A 21,274-nucleotide genomic window follows, 5' to 3' on the forward strand; every position below is an offset into this window, starting at 1 on the left:
TTCTAAGAAAAGTCTGACCAATAATTTAATTCGGATCAAATTAAACGATTGGCCGAGCGTCCTGTCAGTCGTCAACTGCTGCCAACGCTTGCGCACTCCGGTCACGCCCACCAAGCATGTGTGAGTCTGTCATCATTGTGGTACTCAAAAAAATATGAGGAAAAAAATAAATATGCATATTTGGCAATGAGGTGTTTGACCAAACAAACAAACATCTATGTTTTCGTCAAGGGTTGACAAGTGCATGTATGTACACGATTTCTTCATCAGACCCTCTTAGATGTTACTCCTGCAATAAGACCAGTTTAGCAATTGACTGCCTAACGGAATCAGAGGACTGAACAAAAACCATAGGATGCTGGACTTATACTGTTAAATACAAACAGGGCGAGTTTCGGGGGCACAAGGAGAGTCTTTTGACCTGAGGTCAGGTGATCCGAGGCCCGGCTGCCCGGGCGAACTGTACACAGAGCAGCGAGGAGGCACCTTAGATTGAAGACACAGAACTCTGCAAAAGTTAGTTGTTACTTTATCGCAGAGATACTTTGTGTTTGCCCATTTACACAGCTGTAAGGAGCAATTGTGATTAAATGTATTTCTCTGCTGTGTGGGGTGTTGCATGCAGAATCAGGGACCATGACGATATATGCAGAAAGCTGTACTTCAAAAAAGACGAAACAATTGACAGCGTTATCCTGACAAGCTGCAGCACTGACCTGCGCGACTACGTCATCAGCGTAACACAGGCCCCCTTCACCTACCTCCCCAGGAGGGTTGCCACCCTCCCACATAATACGGGATGCAGCTTGATCGCCACGCTCTTTGGCTGACATGCCAACGCAGTCCCCCGCCGGTTAACAGGAAACAGGAAGTACAAGTGCAGGAGAGACCAGTGAGGTCGTGGACTGGGAAGACGCCATATTGATGTGTATTATAACAACTGTATTTTCAGGGATATCCACGCGTAAATCATAAAATACATACTCTAAACATATACTAACAATCTAGCTATACTAATCTATGTGATATTTTGTTGTTTTTTTAATCGATTTTGTGCATTTATTGGGTCAAAGAAACCTTAGTCGGAGTTAAACAAAACTACACGTTGCGAAGAGTCGTCCGAGACATCGCAGAGGAGAGTGAGAGACAGAAGGACGTTTTGCAGCTGCTCTGCAATAAATAGTCACAATTAAAAAAAAAACTGCACAAGTCGAAGTAATTAGAATGTGTGATATACTGAGGGGAAGAAAGAAATGAAATACTGGGCTATTCATCAATGTGCGTAGTATCAGAAAAATACTGCACCTTTTAAGATGCATTTTGCGTTAATCTTACATTGCTTGTTCAGTGTCTTGGTTTAAAAGTTACTATGTGTTACTTTGTTAAGAGAAGACAACAGATGTTGCATTGTAATGCAGTCTTTTCCACACTTTTCCGTCTGCTGTGCCACTTTTTTCTTGTTGTCTGTCTCTTACACTTAGACATTTTTAGTTTCTGCCCACTGTAAGCGTATAGTTGTAATTTTCCTTCTGCTGTGTATTGTAATTTGCAATAACCAATTCTGTCCGCTAGATGGCAGTATTATGGCTCCAAGTTGATGAGGTTTAAAGCACGCCATCTGGCGCACTTGCTTATGCATTAGCGAACCATTATTTGCGTCATAAAAATAAAAACATTATCAAAGGAGGGGTTTACTTGAATAATTTTAGGTTAAACACTGTGTTGCACCACAGAAATAAAACAATGAATTGGCCAAACAGCAATGGAATAAACTTTTACTAAGTCGCTGTTGTCTCAGACAATACAAAACATTATCACAAACAACATACGATCAAATCGCGCAAGTTTAGAGAAAATTAAATGGAGCACACGTCTTATCACAAAAATAACCTGCGTGGACAGCTAAGTGTGTCACGACCCACATTTCGCGAAGGCAATATTGCCTTTTAGTTTAATGAGAAACCTTTCTCTCATTGTATTAAATAAACAAAAAACTTATTTTTTATAAAAAATAAAAAACTTATTGTAATTACTGATATTTTCCGTAGTACGAAACGGAAAAGGGTACTGTTACTCCAAAGGACCACGTTTATACATTGATGGGCGGGTACAAAGAGCAAGCGAACTTGCGGCGAGTCGGGGGTGTGGTAATATTGGAAACAATGGATGAAGACAAAAAAAGATAATATCTAATATTTTGCAGTTTACACGAGACCAAGTGCCTGTTTCTTCCGTTTTGTACGGCCATCGGACGGGATATGCATTGTTTTGAAAGTGAATTTAAATAAAAGAGTTACAGTAAGAATCACGCTTGAAAATACATTGCAATCAATCTGTAAGTTTGTTAGCTAGGCTATATGAACCCGACTGACACTGAATTTAGTTTCAGGGCTGTATTTTCCAGGTAAGTGGAGTCATTTTTCAGCATTGCTTATAGCAGTAACGCTGTGATATTTCTGGGGATTAAAAATCGTTGTATGATGGGGGATGGGGATTGGGAAGGGACGAAAGGGGATGAGAGCGTGCCGGGTGAATCAGACTGGGAGTGGGGAGCTGTAACGGCGAGTGGGGGTGCGGTGTCGGGCGCTAATGCACAGGCGAGGCGCAAGCTTTATTTTTCTATAACGCTGACCCACAAAAAGAAGACAAACGAAGAAGGAGTGATCTTATCGGGCCGGAACCACAAGGTATCTAACTCCTATAATATCGGAGAGAATTAGGTTTCGGTGTTGGGCGTCAACTTTGGCAACAACATTGCTCTCTACTCCATTAAAGGATAGTGAGTCTGTCTGGGAAATCAGTGCTTTAATCGTACTAGATATGCCTCTAAACAGATAAATGCAAACTCATGCAATAGTCTGTTAATTGCCCGGACGCGGGTGGAGTTTAAAGTTTAAAGCGCCTCTGTTTGTATAAATGTAACATAGACAATTACTACGAAACTAACAATGACGTTGAGTTGATATACTACACCTCCTCAGCTAGAAGATACAACATAATGCACCCTTTGAAAATACAGCTAATAAAAGTGGTATCGGTGCAAAAGATTTCGAACAATTTTTATTCTAAGGGGCAATCGGCAAGTATAACGTGAAATAGTCAGTCCGACGTACCATCAGCTCCAGTTAACGCTGCCGCCTGCGTACATTTTTGCAAGTCGTCTGTCTTATTGTCTGCTGCAGATGGTAGGCCATATGTGATGGATGAATTCATTCTTCAGAGTATGTGCTTTTCATACAGCCTACTTAAGCAGCAGATCGAAACAGTCCGGCACGAGTAAACTGTGCTGTACGAAAAGTTTTTCCTTGCAAACTACGGTGAAGTTGGTTCAGTTATGATTTGATTTTTAATTGTATTTTTCTGGACATGAACTCTTTAGCCCGGTTATAACAGAGTTTGGCATTTATAGGAAATCCTTCTGCGGGCAAAGGCCCAACATTTCGGGGTGGTAGTACAGTGATCGTGCCACTATTAGCAGTAAAATTACTTTCATTAGAGCTGCAGGGGCGAAGGTCCGAACTGCGAATGGTGTGTAATATGGTTTATAATAACGACGCTGTTTTCTGTATGAGTATATGAGCCATGAGTGGCCGGTTAATCCATGGGGGAGAGTGAGCTGTCATATGTTAAGTATATTATCATCTCTACCGAAGCCCCACATACTCTCACGCACAAGTTAACTGTGTATGGTTTGTTGCCTCTCTAAAGGTTTAAACGGCAGAACTGAAGTTTTTTTTTCCTTAAATATGTACAAAGATTGACTTTGTGTTCTGTTTTACGTGGCTTGTAAAGATTATGTGTTTTGCTTTTTGAGTGTTTGAGGGACGGGGAGGGTTTGGGATTTCTGTTTGGTGATTTTGTGGTCGCTGCATGGTTGCAATTAGCGGTGGTTTCTGCAGCTTAAATGTGGTCTGTGTGGTTTTTGCTGTTGTACATCATCAGGGTGTATTCCAGCACTGCAGCAGAATGTCGATGCAGTTAATGCAATTCAAGATGTATGATTTCTGTAATTGTGATTCTGTTTCATCTTTGCCTTCCAGGGATATTTTGTGAGCTAATACTTTTTAAAACACACTCATGCGGGAGGGATATGTATAATCAAGCTGCTAAAAAGAATAACTCTTTTTTTTTTTGTCCTAGACAAGACTTTTCTGGATTTTTCCTGTTAACCGCCCAGTTTAGCATCCAGCTGCTACAAAAAGCAAACATTTTAAGGTTGAGCACAGGCATTCTTGGAGACCGCCTTATTTAAGATAAAGGTTTCACCTCTGAGAGGAGCATCACAGACACACTTCAAGAGCAGCTGGAGTTTGCATCATGGCGGGGGTCCGTCCATACGGCTGCTTCACTCACGCCGTGGTTCGCGGCATCCCCGAGTCCTTTGGGCAGACAGCGGAGGGGGGTGACACTGGAAACGTTCAGACGGACCTGGCCAAGGCACAGCGGCAGTTTGGGGTCCTGATGGGGGCGCTGAGGCAGAAGGTGGGGCTCCAGCTGATTGAGATCCCACCGGATTCGCAGCTGCCTGAGAGCTGGCGCGTGGAGGACGTGGCTGTGATCCAGGGCGACACGGCCCTCATCACGCGGCCCTGGAAGCAGCAGCGCTGCAGTGAGGTGAAGTTGGGCTTCGTTTCAGTAAGAATCAGTGAAGAGCAGTTGTGGTTTCATCTTGTGGAGGTTCATCAGATTTCCATCACTTGTTTGCGTGAGATCTGGAGCAGTGACCCAGACATGCTACAGGGGGTCTCACCCTGTGCTTGGACTCCAGGCTTCGCTCTTAACTCTGTGTCTGTGTGTATGTCTTAAAAGGAAGGGTCATGTGAAAAGAAGCATGTCTGTGTAGCTTTATTTACACAAATGGAAAATAAAGCATTAATTCACATTTTCACATGCTATGACAACTTGGTAACAAGTTATTTAGTCAAGTACGTGGTCATATTCAGTGTTGGGTATTTCAGGTCCAGAGGCTAAGATTTAGTTTCTGCCAGCTGGGTGAGAACTCTGTCACTGTGACTCCTTATGTTCAGCTGCTTGGTAGAAACAAAATCTTGGCCTAGATTTGTAACTTCTGGACCTGCTATGCCCAACATTGGTCGTGTTAAAATGATTTTATAGATTTCAGAGACTAATACTGTATGTTTGGGTGTTTGAGGATAAGGTTAGGGTTAGGGTTAGGGTTAGACTGAACAGTGTTTGTCATGACGCTTCACTTTTTCTGGAGTTATATCTGAACACACTTACTGTGTTTCCTCATGTCTGTGTTGTTGACACTTACGCCTCTACGTCGCCCCCACCAGGCCGAGGCAGTGAGGCGCGTTCTGTCAGAGCTGAACCTTACTGTCGTGGAGATGGGGGAGGAGGAGGGGGCCACGCTGGAGGGCAGTGACGTGCTCTTCACGGGCAAGGAGTTTTTTGTGGGAATCTCCTCCCACACCAACCACAGAGGAGCTGAGTTCCTGGCGGACACCTTCAGAGTGAGTCTGTTCCTCAGGAACGCTGTAGCTTATTGTACACGCTAATCTTTACAGCACCCCTCTGTTTCCTGATGGCCCCGGGAATCATTTTCTATTTTCACTTGAAACTCTTGCTCCTCTTTGGCAGGATTTTGCCGTCTCCACCGTCCCAGTTTGTGGGGGGGGTCGACTGAAGAACCTGTGCTCTATGGGAGGTCCAGACACCATAATTATCAGCAACAGTGAGGGGGCCAAGAAGACGCTCAAGGTTTGTGTGTGTGTGTGTGTGTGTGTGTGTTTGTTTGTGTGTGATCGATCCAAGGGTGTGATTCCTAAGTATGAAGAGGATTGGATAAATGGATTAGTCTATGAATAATTAGTGCTATTGTAACACTTAATGATTACACTAATATTTATATACGTGTATAAATGGGGCCAGCTCATTGAGTTGGGACACTGCTGGAGATCAGAAGGATGCTGGTTCAAATCCTGTGGTTAGAGTGATTACAGCATTAGACCCTGTAGCAAGGCCCAGAACCGCCCGATTGCCTCAGGGACATGCCGATCCTGCTCTATCACTTGCACGTCTTTTTCGAATAAAAGTTTCTTCTGAATAAATACATAAAAATAAATGTCACCAAATCATTGGCAGTCACTGTCCCCCCTGTTTACCCACCCCCGCGGGATCCCCGCATGCTGACGGAGCCTCTGTTGGGCTGCAGATGATGGAGCAGCTGACTGATCACCATTACGAAGTGCTCACTGTCCCTGAGGACGCCGCTGCCAGCTGCGTCTACGTCAGAGGCCCCTCCCAGGTGGATTTCCTGCTGCACCCTCCCAGTGACGAGTGTCCCAACAGCATTTCTGTGAGCCCCCCCCCCCCCCCCGCCTGCTCCTGCACTGTTTTCACCTTCTTCTAAATGAGGAGGCCTGTGTATGTCTCCCTATAAAGGTTTATTATTTCAAGTCTTTGTCCTACCATCCATATGCAGGTGTAGAGTGACACTAAATAGGTCTCCCCCAGGACTATAGTGCGACATACTACAGTATTCATGGGACATATCGCAGAACACACAGGGCTTTATATACATGTGAAATGTGCAGGTATGTAAACAAGCAATAAAGCTGCAGCATAATCGGGTGGAATAAATGTAGCGGTGAAGAAATAACAAATAAATAATACCTTGGTGTGACCAGTAGGTATTTTTTTCTACAGCTGAAACTGAGAGGGGAAATGGTCCTTTTTTATGAACTTGCATCCCTTTTGGCACTAAGTTATAGATATGTCATTTATCGGTTTATATTAGTCACCTGTCCCTCCCCAGGCCTTCCAGAAGCTGACTGACTACACCCTCCTTCCAACGGCCTGCAGTGAGGCCTCCAAGCTGGGGGGGTCACTGTCATCCTTCTGCCTGCTTATCAATCGCAAACCACAGCTATAACTGCAAGCCGGCCTCTCCTCTTTGTCCTCCTCCTCCCATGTTTCCCTCCTACCCCGCCTAAAGGCATTCTGGGATACTGACAGCTGAGGTCGCAGGCATCGTTACATCATTGTATCATGCAATCACAGAAGTAATTGTACAGATACTAGTTAAGGGCACATGGTTTAGACACACAAACTTGGAAAGACTTAAAGGTGCGAGTTAAAGGATTTAGCAGACAAATCATGTTTGTCTCTTTCTGTTTTATAGTACTTACATGAAATATAACGTGTAACATCTGCATTTGAATAATATGTAAAGAAAGGCATTTGGCCACCTAAAAATAACTAAAGTGCAGTAATATTGATTAGGTAAAATGCAGATGTAAAGGGAAATTGCAGAAAGATGTTTTGCTTTAAACTACGGAGGTCAATGGGTCCTGGCCTGTAGCATCCATGTGCTCTACTAACATTAGCAGTGTGTCAGTGAGCCCTGCACTGCCTTAACATTTACTCTTTGTCTTATTGACTAATCCATTCACTGCACACCTGTGTTCAGTACCGTCGCCTCTGCCCTAATTTCCCTTTAATGTGTGACACGGGGGTGCGAGTAAGATGGGATGGAGCCGAAGCCTGTTTGAGTCACCTGTCATCCTGTTTCCTCGCACTGTGATTCTAGCTGTGATTTGTTTCATAGGAGTGTTTTGTGACTCTTAGTGGAAATTAGCACTTTTCATACATACAAACGGGATGGTAGTGAGATTCAGAAAGCCAGCCGCTGCATTCACACAGTAGCTTAAATATAGAAAGCTGGGTAACGTACCATTTTCCTTTCACACCTTGTATTCACGTTTCCATAATCTGTTGCCTCTGCAGTGTCTCATTACAGCTCACAGTGTGTTTGATACTAGATGCTTTAGCAGAGACTGGGAGATGCACCACTGTTCTCTCCAGTGTTTTTTACACTATATTTTGTAGCGAGTTGTTTGTATGTGATGTTTTCAGTTCCTATTTGATGCAGGCTTTTCCAGATAAATGACATGCAATAACCGGCTTGTTTCTGTAACTTTCCTGTGTCATTGTGAGTCAAATGTAAGCATGTATGAAGTGAATGAGCCATTACAAAATAAGGAATTGCCCCCCCCCCCCCCCCAAAAATCATCTTTGAGTTCTATAGAGAGGGTGGCATGGTGGCACACGGTTGCCTCACACCTCTGGGTCCAGGGTTCAAGTCCCCACCATGGCTCCAGTCGTATGTAGTTTGCGTGTTTTCCCCATGTCATCAGGGGGCCTCCTCCAGGTACCGCAGTCCCCCCCCCCCACACAGTCCAAAGACTTGCTGGGGTTAATTGGTGTTACCAAATTGCCTGTATGTGTGCTCTGTGATGGGTTGGGACCCCATCCTGGGTTGTTCCCTGCCTTGTACCCATATTCCAGACCCCTGTGACCCGGAATAGAAGCACCACCTCCAGGAAATGAAGTGAATGAGCCATTATAGAACAAGGAATGCCCCAATGAAATGGAATGCAGCAAAAGACCTGGGGGAGCGGGAATGACATATGAAACCACAGCACAAAAATACCAAAAATATACATCTCAATGGTCCTAAAGTTTGAAAAAGCCGAATTTTTGTTTTGCTCAACCCTATTTCAGAGGTTTTTCTTTAGTTATCCAATTTTAATTATGAAACCCAAAACAAAAATGCTTCCCATTTCTCTAACACAAACTGCATGAACGCATCTGTGGACTGGTGAATTTTATTTGAACTTATTACAAAGCAAAAGTATTTAACGGTTGGATTTGGCCACTCTCTCCAACTCGTCCTTCTTCTTGATAGCATAGGAGTTGGATGATCCCTGGGAACAAGAAGATTGCAGTTAAGCATCAGGTGAGTGCTTTAGTCAGCAGAATCGACAGCCTCCCCCTCCCTACCTTGGCCGCATTGATGAGCTCATCAGCGAGGCACTCAGCAATGGTCTTAATGTTCCTGAAGGCCGCTTCTCTTGCTCCTGTGCACAGCAGCCAGATTGCCTACAACACACAAGTGCATTCGTGTTAGAGAATAGCAGACCTGCACTCCGGGATTCCTACTAAATGGATCACTCAGCAGTGACTGGTGTCTTGTTGCCATGGAGAGTGGGCAGCCATTTTGGAGTGCCTCCATGGTGATTGTTCACATGGCGACTTAAGTTGAAACCATGGAAACAAATTCAAATGGAAAAATGGGACGTCGTGAGGATTCTGTGCCTGAGCTGGTGACTGGCTGGACCACGTGAGGTTACAGCCAATGAATAGGCAGAGAAGTTTGCTCTGCGAGGACTCTAGCACACCAGGACAATGAAGAGGTGTCAGGATGTGACTCTAGTCTCGCCCACCAAGAAAATCTCATCTGCATCTAAGAACAATGAAAATTATGCAGCACGCTCATGGAGGTGCCCACACAATGCTGAACTGTGCTTCCGGTTTGAGTGTAGCTGCAGTCAGTCTCCCCCGAGTAAGGCGGAGCAGAAGCAGACCTGGTTGACCCTGCGCAGGGGCGACACGTCCACAGCCTGCCTCCTGACGGTGCCAGCACGGCCGATGCGAGTGGAGTCCTCGCGGGGGCCACTGTTGATGATTGCATTCACCAGTACCTGGAGGGGGTTCTGCAGAGAAACAGGGCTCAGCCTCAACACAGGTCACCCACACACCAGACAAAGATTCAGTTGAACAATCTAGATTTTCCCGAGAGTCAGCAATTCTCTCCGCTAACCCAAAGGATGGTCTTTGTGGCATGATTCTCAAGCTATTGTACTAAACTCCAACAATAAATCTGTTCATTCCGTTGGCAATTCAAGCAACCGCCGATCTAGAACAGCTGGACAATGACTAACCCTAACATTTTTGATGGAATTATACTTAAAACCATAACTAACAGCCAACCATCAAAGGAGACCGACGTGAACTAAAACAGATGTGGATGTCCCTCCCAGGTCTAACTGCATCTACAACTAAACTCTCACGTAGTACAACTCAAGGTTTGGCACTTAAAATCATCCTATTAGACGACAAAGGAGATCACAGGACCAGAAGGGGACAAAAAATTAGCCTGCCGAGAAAAACATATATAAATGCAGATGTGAAATGTTTGATTACTGTTCCCATACAGGCCACAATAGCAGGGAACATAAAACACTGTTCTGGTAGCCAAACCAATTACAGATGCTAGTATAGCCAAGGGCTTCACCGGCTGAGTATTAACTGTTCAGAGAAACAGAACTATCGCAGCAGTGCAGAAAGAACAGAGCGTGTGGGACCTACAATGTCAGACTAGGTACACATGCTGGGTCCAAGTACCTCTCCGGTGAGCAGATGGATGATTTCAAAGGCATGCTTGACAATGCGCACGGTCATCAGCTTCTTGCCATTGTTGCGGCCATGCATCATCATGGAGTTGGTGAGGCGCTCAACAATGGGGCATTGAGCCTTGCGGAACCGCTTGGCAGCATATCGCCCCCCAGAGTGTGGGAGGTACTTAGCGTACTTCTCCTTCACAGCAATGTAATCCTGGTGAAAGAAATGTGCATTCAGCAGAAGACAATACAAAAAAACAGTACGCTGATCAGCAACCGATTATGATATTGTATCTAAGCAGGTGATTGGCTGTACCACGTCAGGCAGCAGCCAATGAATAAGCAGAGAAATTTGTTCTGCGAGGACTCTAGCACATCAGGACAATAATTGGCTGTCAGGATGTGACTCTAGTCTCGCTCACAGTGGTTGCAGTTGTCCATGGACTATAGACTAACATCCTATGGACCTTCGAAAGCGTCAAATCGACCCCCACACCAACGCTAAGAACAGAAACACTGGCTCTTAAACTGGCTCTCCTAATTTAGGATTTTACAAACATTTTGTACTCTTAACATTAAAACTATGGCGCAATTTTAAAATGCTTGCAATACTGTTATACACAACCGCACACTACTGTACTTTGCTAGTTACTGCAAATTCACATTTTCCAAGAGCCCCTGGGAGACCAGTAGGGAATTCCTAGAATAAAAACACTTTTAAAACTGATGATAAATTTAAAATAGTCATTTATGATTTAGCTGCCACTACGCAGGTCCAGAATGCTGGGTTAGATGTGAATCTAACATCTCGGAGTCATGTCACCTGCAGGGAGATGTCATTGATCTGGACATCATCAGTGCTCCACTTGCCAAAGAGCTTGATCTCTGGGGTTTCAGCAACGGCCGGGGCAGTCTCCCACTCAGTCATCCTGGGGGGGGTCAAAGCAAAACCAGACGTTATATACCAACTCCACCTTAAGGGGTATGCGGGCGTATAACATTACATCATAGCTAATTATGTTAGGCAACCTTTAGAGAAATTAAAACTGTTGCGATTTAAAACCATAAAACCAACAGTTCGAGCTGTTCGGATAACTTCAAAATGCATTTTGGCAACACAATTCTTTACTACTTCAAGCCGATCTACAAAAATGGATATCAGTTCTTTTACTCATTAAACTATTACACTTTACTCAAAGTACATGAAAAAGCCTCACACCTACAGGGCTGGCATTTTAGGATTTATCAACTGGCATCTCTGATTTGCCAAGAATTTAAGACGGTGTGTGAATGTGTGCGCGCTGCGATGGATTGGCAGTCCGACCAGGTTGTACTGCATCTATGCTGCCTGGGATGGACTACTGCAACGCCGGGGCTAGATAGAATTCTACTGTAATTTCATCTATTTGTTACTGCCGAAATGTAGAATTTGTCACGCAAATAATCACGGATTTGCGGAGTCGTTATCTGAAAATGAAGATCACCGTAGGCCTGGATTATCTTAGCTCGTCTGTCAATTAACTAGCAAAAGTCCTGAGCACGTAGCTTCTTCGACTACGGTTATTTGCTTAAAATGTCAGTTAACTAACGACGATCCATGAAAACTAAATACACTACACACATCCGCAACTATACAAAGGGGAATAAAACCCCGACACTTACATGGCGACTCGCATGCGGTACCGAGCTCAAAAGCCACGCGACTTAAAAGCATCGTTTCGTAGCATTAAAACGGAATTTAAAGTAAAAGCGAGGTCAAATTCCTCTTAAGGCCAATATATGAAATGTACCAATACAACTCATATTCATAACTCTACGTTTTTGCTGAAATTTCGGCCATTATTTCACAAATTTCTGGCACTCACTTGCACAAGGAGCTCTGCTCCACACTTCTCGGCGACGGAAAAGGCCCTCAACGAGGCGCTTCGTCCGGATATCCACCCCGCCGGAAGCGCTGCAACGACTTCCGCTCCCACTGCTTATAGGATTTGTAGTTTCTTTCTATTAAAACTGACTACTCTTTGTTTTCTTCCTACACCTACCAAAGTATCGAGGTATTTCCTTTGTCACAAAACAGAGCAACTGAGTCATCTACATATTAAACATATGCACATAAAATTATAATTTAAATGTATTATGAAAACTCAAACACTTCAAGATCAAACCTGACATTCAAAATGATACAGACTGTGAACATATAATCTATTTAGGCCCTAAAATCCTTCTCGGGATAAGTGGCTGAAAGATGGATAGATGAGCAAACTGTATATACTTGTTTACTGACAAAAGTGGAAGTTTATCTCATACAAATGGTTGCCTAGGCTTAGCACCTAATTCATGTTAGTTAGGACACTTTCTGCTACTTCAGGTTTTAGAAATGACCGTAAAACTGAAAGACTCCTGTGTTTGGCTAAATAGTTAATTTCTTCTTGTGCTTTGACTGGTTTGTTTACTCGATCGAAAGACTCATCCAGCTGTTCCACATTAACATTAGTGACACATGCATGATTATAGAAGACTGACCAATCAGCACACAGCGAGAACTCAGTGCTAAAGTGAAATCCAGGGCCTTTTAATTCAAATGGCAGTTTACAAGTTCTGTCCTGGCTTGAAGTCTTCTTCTTGATATGGATTATCTGGTCACCCTAGATGCTGCCATCACTACTGACTGTGCAGCTTGTGTGAACAGCATGTCCTGTCATGAAGTTTTTTGATTGGCTAAAGACACAGCACATATTTTGTGTGTCTATTTCATTGGCTTAAAGGACACACTATAATTGCTATAATTAAAATATCTCTCTAAAAACTATCACAGATATTGAAACACATTTCAATTGCTACTTCCCATGTCCTGTTTTTAGTGCAGCAATTTCACCAGGCCAGGCAGGGTCTGCAATAGGAGCTTCAGGCCTGCACCGAAGTCAAAGACATTTCAAGAAATGCTGAAGTTTATTGAATGCATATTTTATTAAAACTTAATAAAGCTATTGGTATTCATATCTTAAGCTATCCACGTACAAAATATTACTCCAGACTAAATTTTTGTAGTTTTTTTTATTAACTTGGGTGGCTTAAGTATACAAATACAGACTACGTTTTACAATATACATATTGTAATACATTTTGAAAGTATTATTTTATGTAAAAACTAAAGGGGCAACGTATGGGCTCATAATTAATAGAATTAGCTTTAACATCATAGATTAGGTCAATTATCAAAGCCTCCAAAACACTGGAGGTGACACTGTGATGCAGGATTCCTGCTCAACAACTGGGAATACCAAGAATTTCACAGGACTAACGAGGCAGCTCTGCTTCTAAAGTAATTGGTCAAAATCTGAAATATTCAGATCCAGCCACTATGTGTAAGACGCAGAGAAGACACAAGCTGTGTGTGTGTAAGACGCAGAGAGGACACAAGCTGTGTGTGTGTAAGACGCAGAGAGGACACAAGCTCTGTGTGTGTGTAAGACGCAGAGAGGACACAAGCTCTGTGTGTGTGTAAGACGCAGAGAGGACACAAGCTCTGTATGTGTAGATCTGACTTTCAAGGGAAAACCATGGCAATCTCAACCAACATGTCCATCACAGCAAATTTCAAAAGCATGTCATTCTTTCAGGTTTGGGCAATCCTTCAGTCTTCAGGAAGACTGACCCTTTTCCAAAGGCAGGCACAGAGAGGCAGTAACGACTTCAGGATCCAGTTTCTTGATAGTGACTGAAAGTGAAAAAAGTGAAAGTGTTCTTGAAATGGGATCTTTTCTGCTGGAGGAAAGCAGAAGCTACAAGCATGTTGGGACCCTCAGTGGTGAACTGGAGACGGATGGAGCCAGAACTTCTACACTGACTGTCTGTGCTGCCAGACCAGACTGTAATGGTTGCTATAAGGATGATTTGCATGACAGATGTTTAAAATCTGATCAAAAGCATCTTGATGAATCTAAACATCCCTCCTGCACAAGAGTTGATAAGATGTCAGGTTTTCTATTGAAATATGTAATCCAAGTGCCTTGTGTTTAAAACATTATTATCACTGTAATTTGTGTTTACAAATTTAGAAAGACGAGATGTAAACATGAGGAATTGTTAGTTGCCCTTTACACAAAGTGTAATAAATGCTTATATATGAACAGCCAGGCATAGTCCTGCACAGACATGATATTACCATTTTATTGGCTTTATGTTAGACAAAGTTAACATTCCCATAACATATTGAATCACATGTACAATCAAAGGTTTACTTCGGAGTAAAAACTGTAAAGCACATTGGTAGGTGAAGTCTTCTTTCAACAAAATTTCTGAACAAATTAAGACTGAGTCCAACAGAATCGAGGGAAGAAAGTTAGTCATTTCCCTCAGGAAATAAGAAACCAGTTGTCAAAAGAAAAAGTACATGATACATTTGTTCTCAGTTCCTACAGACCCAGAACTTTATTTGCTGAAAATTTGTTGTGTCAAAAATCCCTTCTCAAAGTGAAAAATCCTGGAAATAGAGTCCTTTTTTAAAATACTTCTATAATACTGGAGAAGACAGTAATAGTTATACAAAAATACTATCCAATTATCCTTTATATCAAACTACAGTTCAGTAAAGTTCAGAACATTTATCAAATCTATGTGCAACAGTTCCCAAACTTAATGAAGTTATTTTCTTAAAATTGACGCTCTGTTTAACACAAGGCTCCGAATCACTCTTCAAAATGAAATTTTACACAGTATCACCAATAACAATACATCTACAACTAAAATAATGCTTCTGAAAAACCGTTCCTTTTACATAAACCCGCTGAAATATACGACCGTTTGCCTGAGATTGCTAATGAACGTCAAGGGAGGTGTTTTACAGATGCTGCACTCGATGGGAAAGATGCAAAATGCAAAACTGTCTCACGGTTCCCCCTCTGGGGGACCCCCCATATTCCCATACCCCCCCACCCTTAGCACCTTCACTGGAGGCAGTGTGTTATAGCACTTCGGTTTTGAAATGTCAAAAAAACTGAAAATGCAAAGCAGGACATTAAGGCTTTTTTTTTTGATATGTCAGGGACCAAAAAAACCTTCATGAGACCCTCTGTTGGCATGGATTGGAAATTATTAGGGTCTCATTGGGAAATTTCTTTAGGATTTAAATCATAAAGGGCATTGAAAGAGTGCAAAAATAAGCAAGTGAAGAAAGTCGTGCAACTGGGCAATATGTGTTTGTCTGTATGCGCCGGTTCAAACGCATGGTGATGTGAGGATACGGATCAAACACGCAAGGCTCTATGCGAGCCATTTATCTATACACCTGGTGTACACAGTGTAGTTTGAGTGCCACTTGGTGTGCAGGACATCAGGGACCACACAAGTGACCAAGTCGCCTCGAGCGTCCAGCGTCTTCAGCCCGAATAAGTCCCTTAAATACACCTGAGAGAGAGAGCGAGCGCAAGAGAGAGAGAGAGAGAGAGAGAGAGAGAACGAACATGAACACAGTACTCCATTTTCACTGACAATCAAGCTTTCAAAAACAAACATAACTTACATCCTGGTGCTTCATGTCAACAACCGTTTCATTGTCGTCGTAAAATCCAAACAAACTGTGAGAGACAGAGGAGCCAGCTTTGAAATCTGTACACAATCTGTAATTCTCCACTTTCAATTGAATATTTATCAATAAAGTATTTCTCTACCTATCCATCCATCCATCCATCCATCCATTAAATGAATTTCAACTGAATGATCTTTATTGCTCAGAAGGTCAAAAGGCTATAGAGACAATTTCACATCTGCACTATGAAATAAATTGGCCAAACACAACGAATGTTTCTAAGGCCAAAGCCAAAGCATGCAACGAGTACAGGAAACACCCCAAGCAGCCCACCTGGACTGCCAAGGTGTGATAACTCCATCGTCTGGCCCCCCGATCAGTACCAGCTTCTTAATGCGCAGGAAATTGTTCTTCCACACTGAGACGAAGGACATTAAAGAATTTCACTGACCAATCAGATGCCAGGACCACTACGTCAAAGGTTACACTCTGATTCAATGCCCATTACAGTATATGCAGGAAGGGTTGACTTTGATTGGTTAACTTGATTTAAATGTAGAGCGTAATAACTCCAATATTTATTAACAACATGAAATAAAATACAGAACACCGTGACTGTGAAATAAAGAGAACAACGTTCAGGAAAAAGACTTAAAATGGAGCCATGTACCTTCTAAGAGGAAAACGATACAGAGATTAATAAATAAAAACCTGTTGTGTTGCTGTTTGGTCTCTCACTGTTTAGAACAGCCAGATAATCACTACTGTTGATATACATGTCTCTGTGATGCGGGTCTACGAGAAAAACAGACAAGAAATGTCTATATACACACACATCACACAGTGCATTCACAAGGAATCATTCTCATTTTTAAAAGCAGGCCGCCTCCGCTTCCGAGGACTTACCGTTCCAGTAGTTGCAGATGGAAACTCGTTGTCCCACTGATGTATAACACAGGTGATACAGGTTGGATTTCACAAACTGAGGGAAGAGGTACTTCAAGTAATCCGTGTCTAGAAGAGCAATCAAAGAGGTTTAGTCATGTCAAGTCATAATACATAATAAAAATTTTGACAGTAATGAAGACTGATCAACGATAACAGAAACTAAAACAGCTCAAACTATGAAAACATTAAAAAAAAACAAAAAAAAAAGACCCAAATATTAAGGAGTTAAAATTAGTATAAAGCTTTAATGTAAAACCCTGCTTCCAAAAGAAATTGGGACGTTGCGTAAAATCTAAAAAAATAAAAAGACTGCAATGATTTAATTATAAACCTGCATTTCACTGAAAACAGAACAAAGACAACATATCAAATGTTCAAACAGAGAAATTTAATTGTTTTATGACAAATATAAACTCAATATGAAATTGATGTCAGCAACACTTTTCAAAAAAAAGTTTGGGTTAGGGCACGCTCACCGCATTACCTCTTCTTTTAGCAACACTCTGTAAACGTTTGGGAACTGAGGAGACCAGTTCCTGGAGTTTTGAAAGTGAAATATTGTTCCATTCTTGCCTGATACAGGATTTCAGCTGCTCAGCAGTTCGGGGCTTCTTTGCTGTATTTTTTGTTTCGATGGGTGACGGGTCTGGACTGCAGGCAGGTCAGTCTAGCATCCGGACTCTTCTACACCAGAGCCATGCTGTTGTATTATGCGCAGAATGTGGTTTGGTTTTGTCTTGCTGAAATACACCTCCTCTGAATAAGATGCTGGCTGGATGGCAGCGTATGTTGCTTCAAAACCAGTACATATCGTTCAGCGTTAATGGTGCCTTCCCAGATCTGCAGGCTCTTTTTATACCCTTACTGACCCTTTATACGCTTACTGACCCGTTGCCAATTAACCTAATTAGTTGTGTACACAACAGTTACAGTCTTTTGTTGCTGGCATCAATTCAAATTAAGCATACATTTCTCATAAAACAATAACATTTCTCAGTTTCAACATCTGACATGTTGTCTTTGTTCCATTTGTGATTAAATATGGGTTTATCTGATTTGCAAATCATTGCCTTCTGGTTCATTTACATTTTACACACTGTCCCAACATTTTTGGAAACAGGGCTGTAGAAGTGGGAAGGCAGGGAGACTGGCAAACCTAGAGTGGCAAACCTAGAGTGGCAAGCGATTCTGCAATCATGTGCCAACAACAGAAAATATCTGATCACCTTTGCTTTTTAGACTGGTCTGCGAGACTGACACATAAACACGAACAGCCTAACCAATAAGGAACCTTATTACAGAGAAAAGGAGCAGACAGCAAGTATAATTTCAGCCTGTCATTTCTGGCTCTTAGGTTTGAATGCTAGAACCCTGAATTTAATGTTGTAGATTTACTGAAATTCAGTAGAAGCGATGGCATTTTGTAATTAAGACAAGGAATATAGTTGCCTATAATTATAACTAGTGGGTCAGTGAAGGGGCAGAGACTGCAGACAGCACAATGGAAAAGGATTGTCATTCACGATATGCTTTTTAAAATTATGGCCAAAGGAAGACTGACCTCCATATTGCCCAGCTTGTGGAGCAGAGAGGGAGATGAATGAGTGAACGTTGTGATCCGGCAGGATGGAGAGAATCCCTCTGCACACCAGTCCGCCTAAAATTTTATTTAATTTTTTTTTTAAGAAAAAGAAAATCTTTGTTAAATCCTTATTGTCATCGTCATAAAAAATACATAGCTCTGAAATACAGGATCATTCCAGGCACTGCACCGAATCACAGCAAGCTCTCTGCAGCCAACTGCATACAGAATATAATCCTCCAATTCCAGTCACCTGATGAATAACATACCGTATGAGAGCACACCATGTGACTGGTCCGTCACACCTTAGCATTCATTATTGATGAAGAACCATTTAAAACATGCATCCATTACAACTTTGCATACTTTCCAAAGACGGGAAAAAGCGGAGCCGAAGAGACCTTGGGAGTAGCAGATGAAGTGGACTCCATCGCCGGCATTCTGCATGATGGGGTAGATGGCCTGCCTGAAGCCTTCTACCTGCTTCCAGAGAGGCTGCAGGCTGGCGCTCCGGTCAAACAGGTCGATCACGGACACATTGGTACCTGGGTGAGACTGGGAGTAGCCGTAGAGTCAGTGCAGTACTCAGAGAACAGAGAGGCTGAAATACTTCCACCATAGCTAATTGCGTGGCACTATGCACTAGGCTAACAGGACTGAACACTTACACAATGACTATTTAATAAAGGCCACGCCCACAATAACTAAGTGCTGCCTGAAGCTGTATCAGTGCCATTTCTGCATCCATCTCTCCTATAAATATTTGATGATGATGCAATAAAGTGAATATTACTAAAAAAAAAAGTTAGGAGTGTTTGAAATTTATTTTGAGATGTGCACTTAAGAAAAGGAAACATAACCAATCATGAATCCCAGTCACGGGCTTGAGCGCACATGGAACGGCAGACATCAGTCAGAATTGATGACGCTTAAACATTAGAACGACAAGCCTGCAGTCAGAAATTAACCTACCATTGTAGTATCACGGCCAAAGGTTTTTACTCGTATCTGAATAACCTTATTTGCATATTTGGAGAAGAACTCCGCAAGCCGATTACACCTCCTCACTCAGCCATAAGAAATACGTTTTCAAGAACAGACACTGATGATGCTTCAGTCACGACTGTGTTTAAGCCCCGTCTTCCAATCTCAGCTTTAAAGTGTGAGCCAGAAAGGTCCCCACAACTACCAACGACTGATATGACACATGGCACCATTTTCCACTTCAGACGCAGTAGAAGCACGCCAGTATGTCACGCTCAATGATATTTGCTTTCCAGGAACCACCCATCTATATTACACTATTTACAGACGCTTAAATAACGAAAATAAAGGGCTTCTTGGCCTTCTAGTCACAAGACTTGCTCCTTAACTATTATAATAATGGATGCTAAGTTTAACAAATCGGGAAATCCAAATTATATTGTATTTAGTACCCTAAACTATACGATGAATGTGGCCACGATGCACCATGTAAATACAAATGTATTTCCCAATCATTTTTTTCCTAAACTCTATTAAAGAGGGGTTTTGGATAACTTTTTAGAGGTTCTAATTTCAATAAATATCCTCGGACTTACTTTGAACGGAAACCTTTTCCAGAAATGATAATCACTACATACTTGATTATTAATAATCTACGTTTAAGGTTTCCTCTTTATACTCATGTTCCGGTTAGCTCTGTCTTAAACAGCCAGGTACTCATGTACTTCAGTAGACATTGTACTGCGTGTAACGTGTATGCGACAAATAAAACTTTAATTCAATGATTGCAGTCATTGGACTTTTGAAGCGCTCACCAACCTCCCGCACGTAATGATCATTATAGTGCGGCTTACATTATAATTGAATACCGAAAATATCCCAGTGCTTTAATCCTTGCGCATTAAACTGCGTAAATTAGGTTATAAGACCTAACATCAAGGGGAGATTAATTACCATGGAAAGCCTTTGGTAGTGTAACTATATTAAGACCGACTTTGATACCGGGAGGAAATCCTAGATCTTAAAGGCATCACTTTCAGCAGCGCCCAAGGTGGGATGAAATATATCCTGCAATTCTACATTTAATCTAACAAATCTTTCCATCGGTTCTTATGATATACCTCCATGAAAACCCTGAATAAACAGCCATGTGGCAGTCTCCGTCAAGCCTGAGCGCGTTATCGGAGTCGAGTAAACAAAAGCACATGACCTACTATTGCAGCTGCGGTCATTTGCCGTATAAACACTAAAAACACAGATAACAGCCATTCCACTTCGAATTTAATATATATATTTAAATGCATACATGTAGCCAGCCTGATTAGAAAATACCTATAAAACCAGTGTTTTGGAATTGTTTTGCTACATTCATCTTGAAAGCCTCCTTTTAAATGCGACACATTTACACGCGCAGTAGGAGGGCAAAGTTGCAAAATCTAGTTTCCATCACAGCTCAATTTTACTCCATTGTCGTTAAGTAAAATTCCACTACGACCCCATATTGTGACTTACAAGGTTGATGAATCGCAGCAGGTTTTCAAAGTCGCTGGAGCTGTCGAAAAGCCCGTGGACGACGATCACCGGCTTGTATCCGAGCACCGCCACTGCCATGCAGGCGCCGACAAGCGGCCAGAGCATCCAGGCGGCCGCGGCGACGCCGCTGCTTGAACACGATCCCGGCATTATGGCTCGCTTAGGCAGCCGCAACACATGTAGAGAATTACTACTGCAAAGGTTTAACCATTTGTAATCATTAATAACAATCGCTGCGCACTCTACAAATAAGTATACTTCAGGCTTGTATGTGGCGAACAAATCCAAGATGCGTAGCGCGCTATCCTCCAAGCTTGAAATTATCGCCGCACACGGGACTCCCTGCAGATTAACTTTACATTCCGTTAACGTAAACTGAACAGTTTACATGACCACATATATTGTGTCATTTTCAATACTGTTTGTTCCGGTGACTGGAAAAAAACTTGATGTGACGTCATTTCCTGTCTTAATTGCCGCTCTCTCAGCCTTGAG

At 42.4% G+C, this 21,274-nt stretch overlaps 3 protein-coding genes and 2 non-coding genes across 7 annotated transcripts; 1 reads left to right on the forward strand and 4 right to left on the reverse strand.

Moving 5' to 3' along the window:
• The first annotated feature begins 2,122 nt into the window (after positions 1-2,122).
• ddah2 (dimethylarginine dimethylaminohydrolase 2) lies at positions 2,123-7,922 on the forward strand. Of its 3 annotated transcripts, none has more exons than XM_048993511.1 (6): positions 2,123-2,404; positions 4,141-4,614; positions 5,298-5,474; positions 5,602-5,721; positions 6,176-6,319; positions 6,779-7,922. In XM_048993511.1, exons 2-6 carry the CDS (start codon positions 4,318-4,320, stop codon positions 6,893-6,895), a joined length of 855 nt encoding a protein of 284 aa, XP_048849468.1. In that variant the 5' UTR covers positions 2,123-2,404; positions 4,141-4,317; the 3' UTR covers positions 6,896-7,922. The 3 variants fall into 3 exon arrangements, with proteins under 3 accessions (XP_048849468.1, XP_048849469.1, XP_048849466.1); XM_048993512.1 differs by lacking the exon at positions 2,123-2,404 and adding an exon at positions 2,520-2,687 and having other exon boundaries at positions 4,041-4,614; XM_048993509.1 differs by lacking the exon at positions 2,123-2,404 and adding an exon at positions 2,520-2,687.
• A 692-nt stretch (positions 7,923-8,614) lies between these two features.
• rps5 (ribosomal protein S5) lies at positions 8,615-12,222 on the reverse strand. The gene is made up of 6 exons (XM_048993513.1): positions 12,071-12,222; positions 11,029-11,134; positions 10,210-10,419; positions 9,390-9,518; positions 8,806-8,904; positions 8,615-8,729 (listed from the first exon to the last, which is right to left on the reverse strand). The coding sequence occupies exons 2-6, from the start codon at positions 11,131-11,133 to the stop codon at positions 8,661-8,663; spliced, it is 612 nt and encodes a 203-aa protein (XP_048849470.1). The 5' UTR covers position 11,134; positions 12,071-12,222; the 3' UTR covers positions 8,615-8,660.
• On the reverse strand, positions 9,113-9,245 carry LOC125719676 (small nucleolar RNA SNORA3/SNORA45 family). Its single transcript, XR_007385171.1, has one exon. It is a non-coding gene; the product is annotated as a small nucleolar RNA SNORA3/SNORA45 family (small nucleolar RNA).
• LOC125719674 (small nucleolar RNA SNORA3/SNORA45 family) lies at positions 10,492-10,624 on the reverse strand. The gene has a single exon (XR_007385169.1). It is a non-coding gene; the product is annotated as a small nucleolar RNA SNORA3/SNORA45 family (small nucleolar RNA).
• A 2,139-nt stretch (positions 12,223-14,361) lies between the features above and the next one.
• On the reverse strand, positions 14,362-21,228 carry ppt2b (palmitoyl-protein thioesterase 2b). Its single transcript, XM_048993427.1, has 8 exons — positions 20,759-21,228; positions 18,664-18,817; positions 18,242-18,337; positions 16,639-16,746; positions 16,444-16,527; positions 16,066-16,150; positions 15,727-15,781; positions 14,362-15,611 (listed from the first exon to the last, which is right to left on the reverse strand). The coding sequence occupies exons 1-8, from the start codon at positions 20,927-20,929 to the stop codon at positions 15,468-15,470; spliced, it is 897 nt and encodes a 298-aa protein (XP_048849384.1). The 5' UTR covers positions 20,930-21,228; the 3' UTR covers positions 14,362-15,467.
• Positions 21,229-21,274: the final 46 nt, after the last annotated feature.

The sequence above is a fragment of the Brienomyrus brachyistius genome, chromosome 23 (assembly GCF_023856365.1).
Source record: "Brienomyrus brachyistius isolate T26 chromosome 23, BBRACH_0.4, whole genome shotgun sequence".
Taxonomy (NCBI): Eukaryota; Metazoa; Chordata; class Actinopteri; order Osteoglossiformes; family Mormyridae; genus Brienomyrus; species Brienomyrus brachyistius.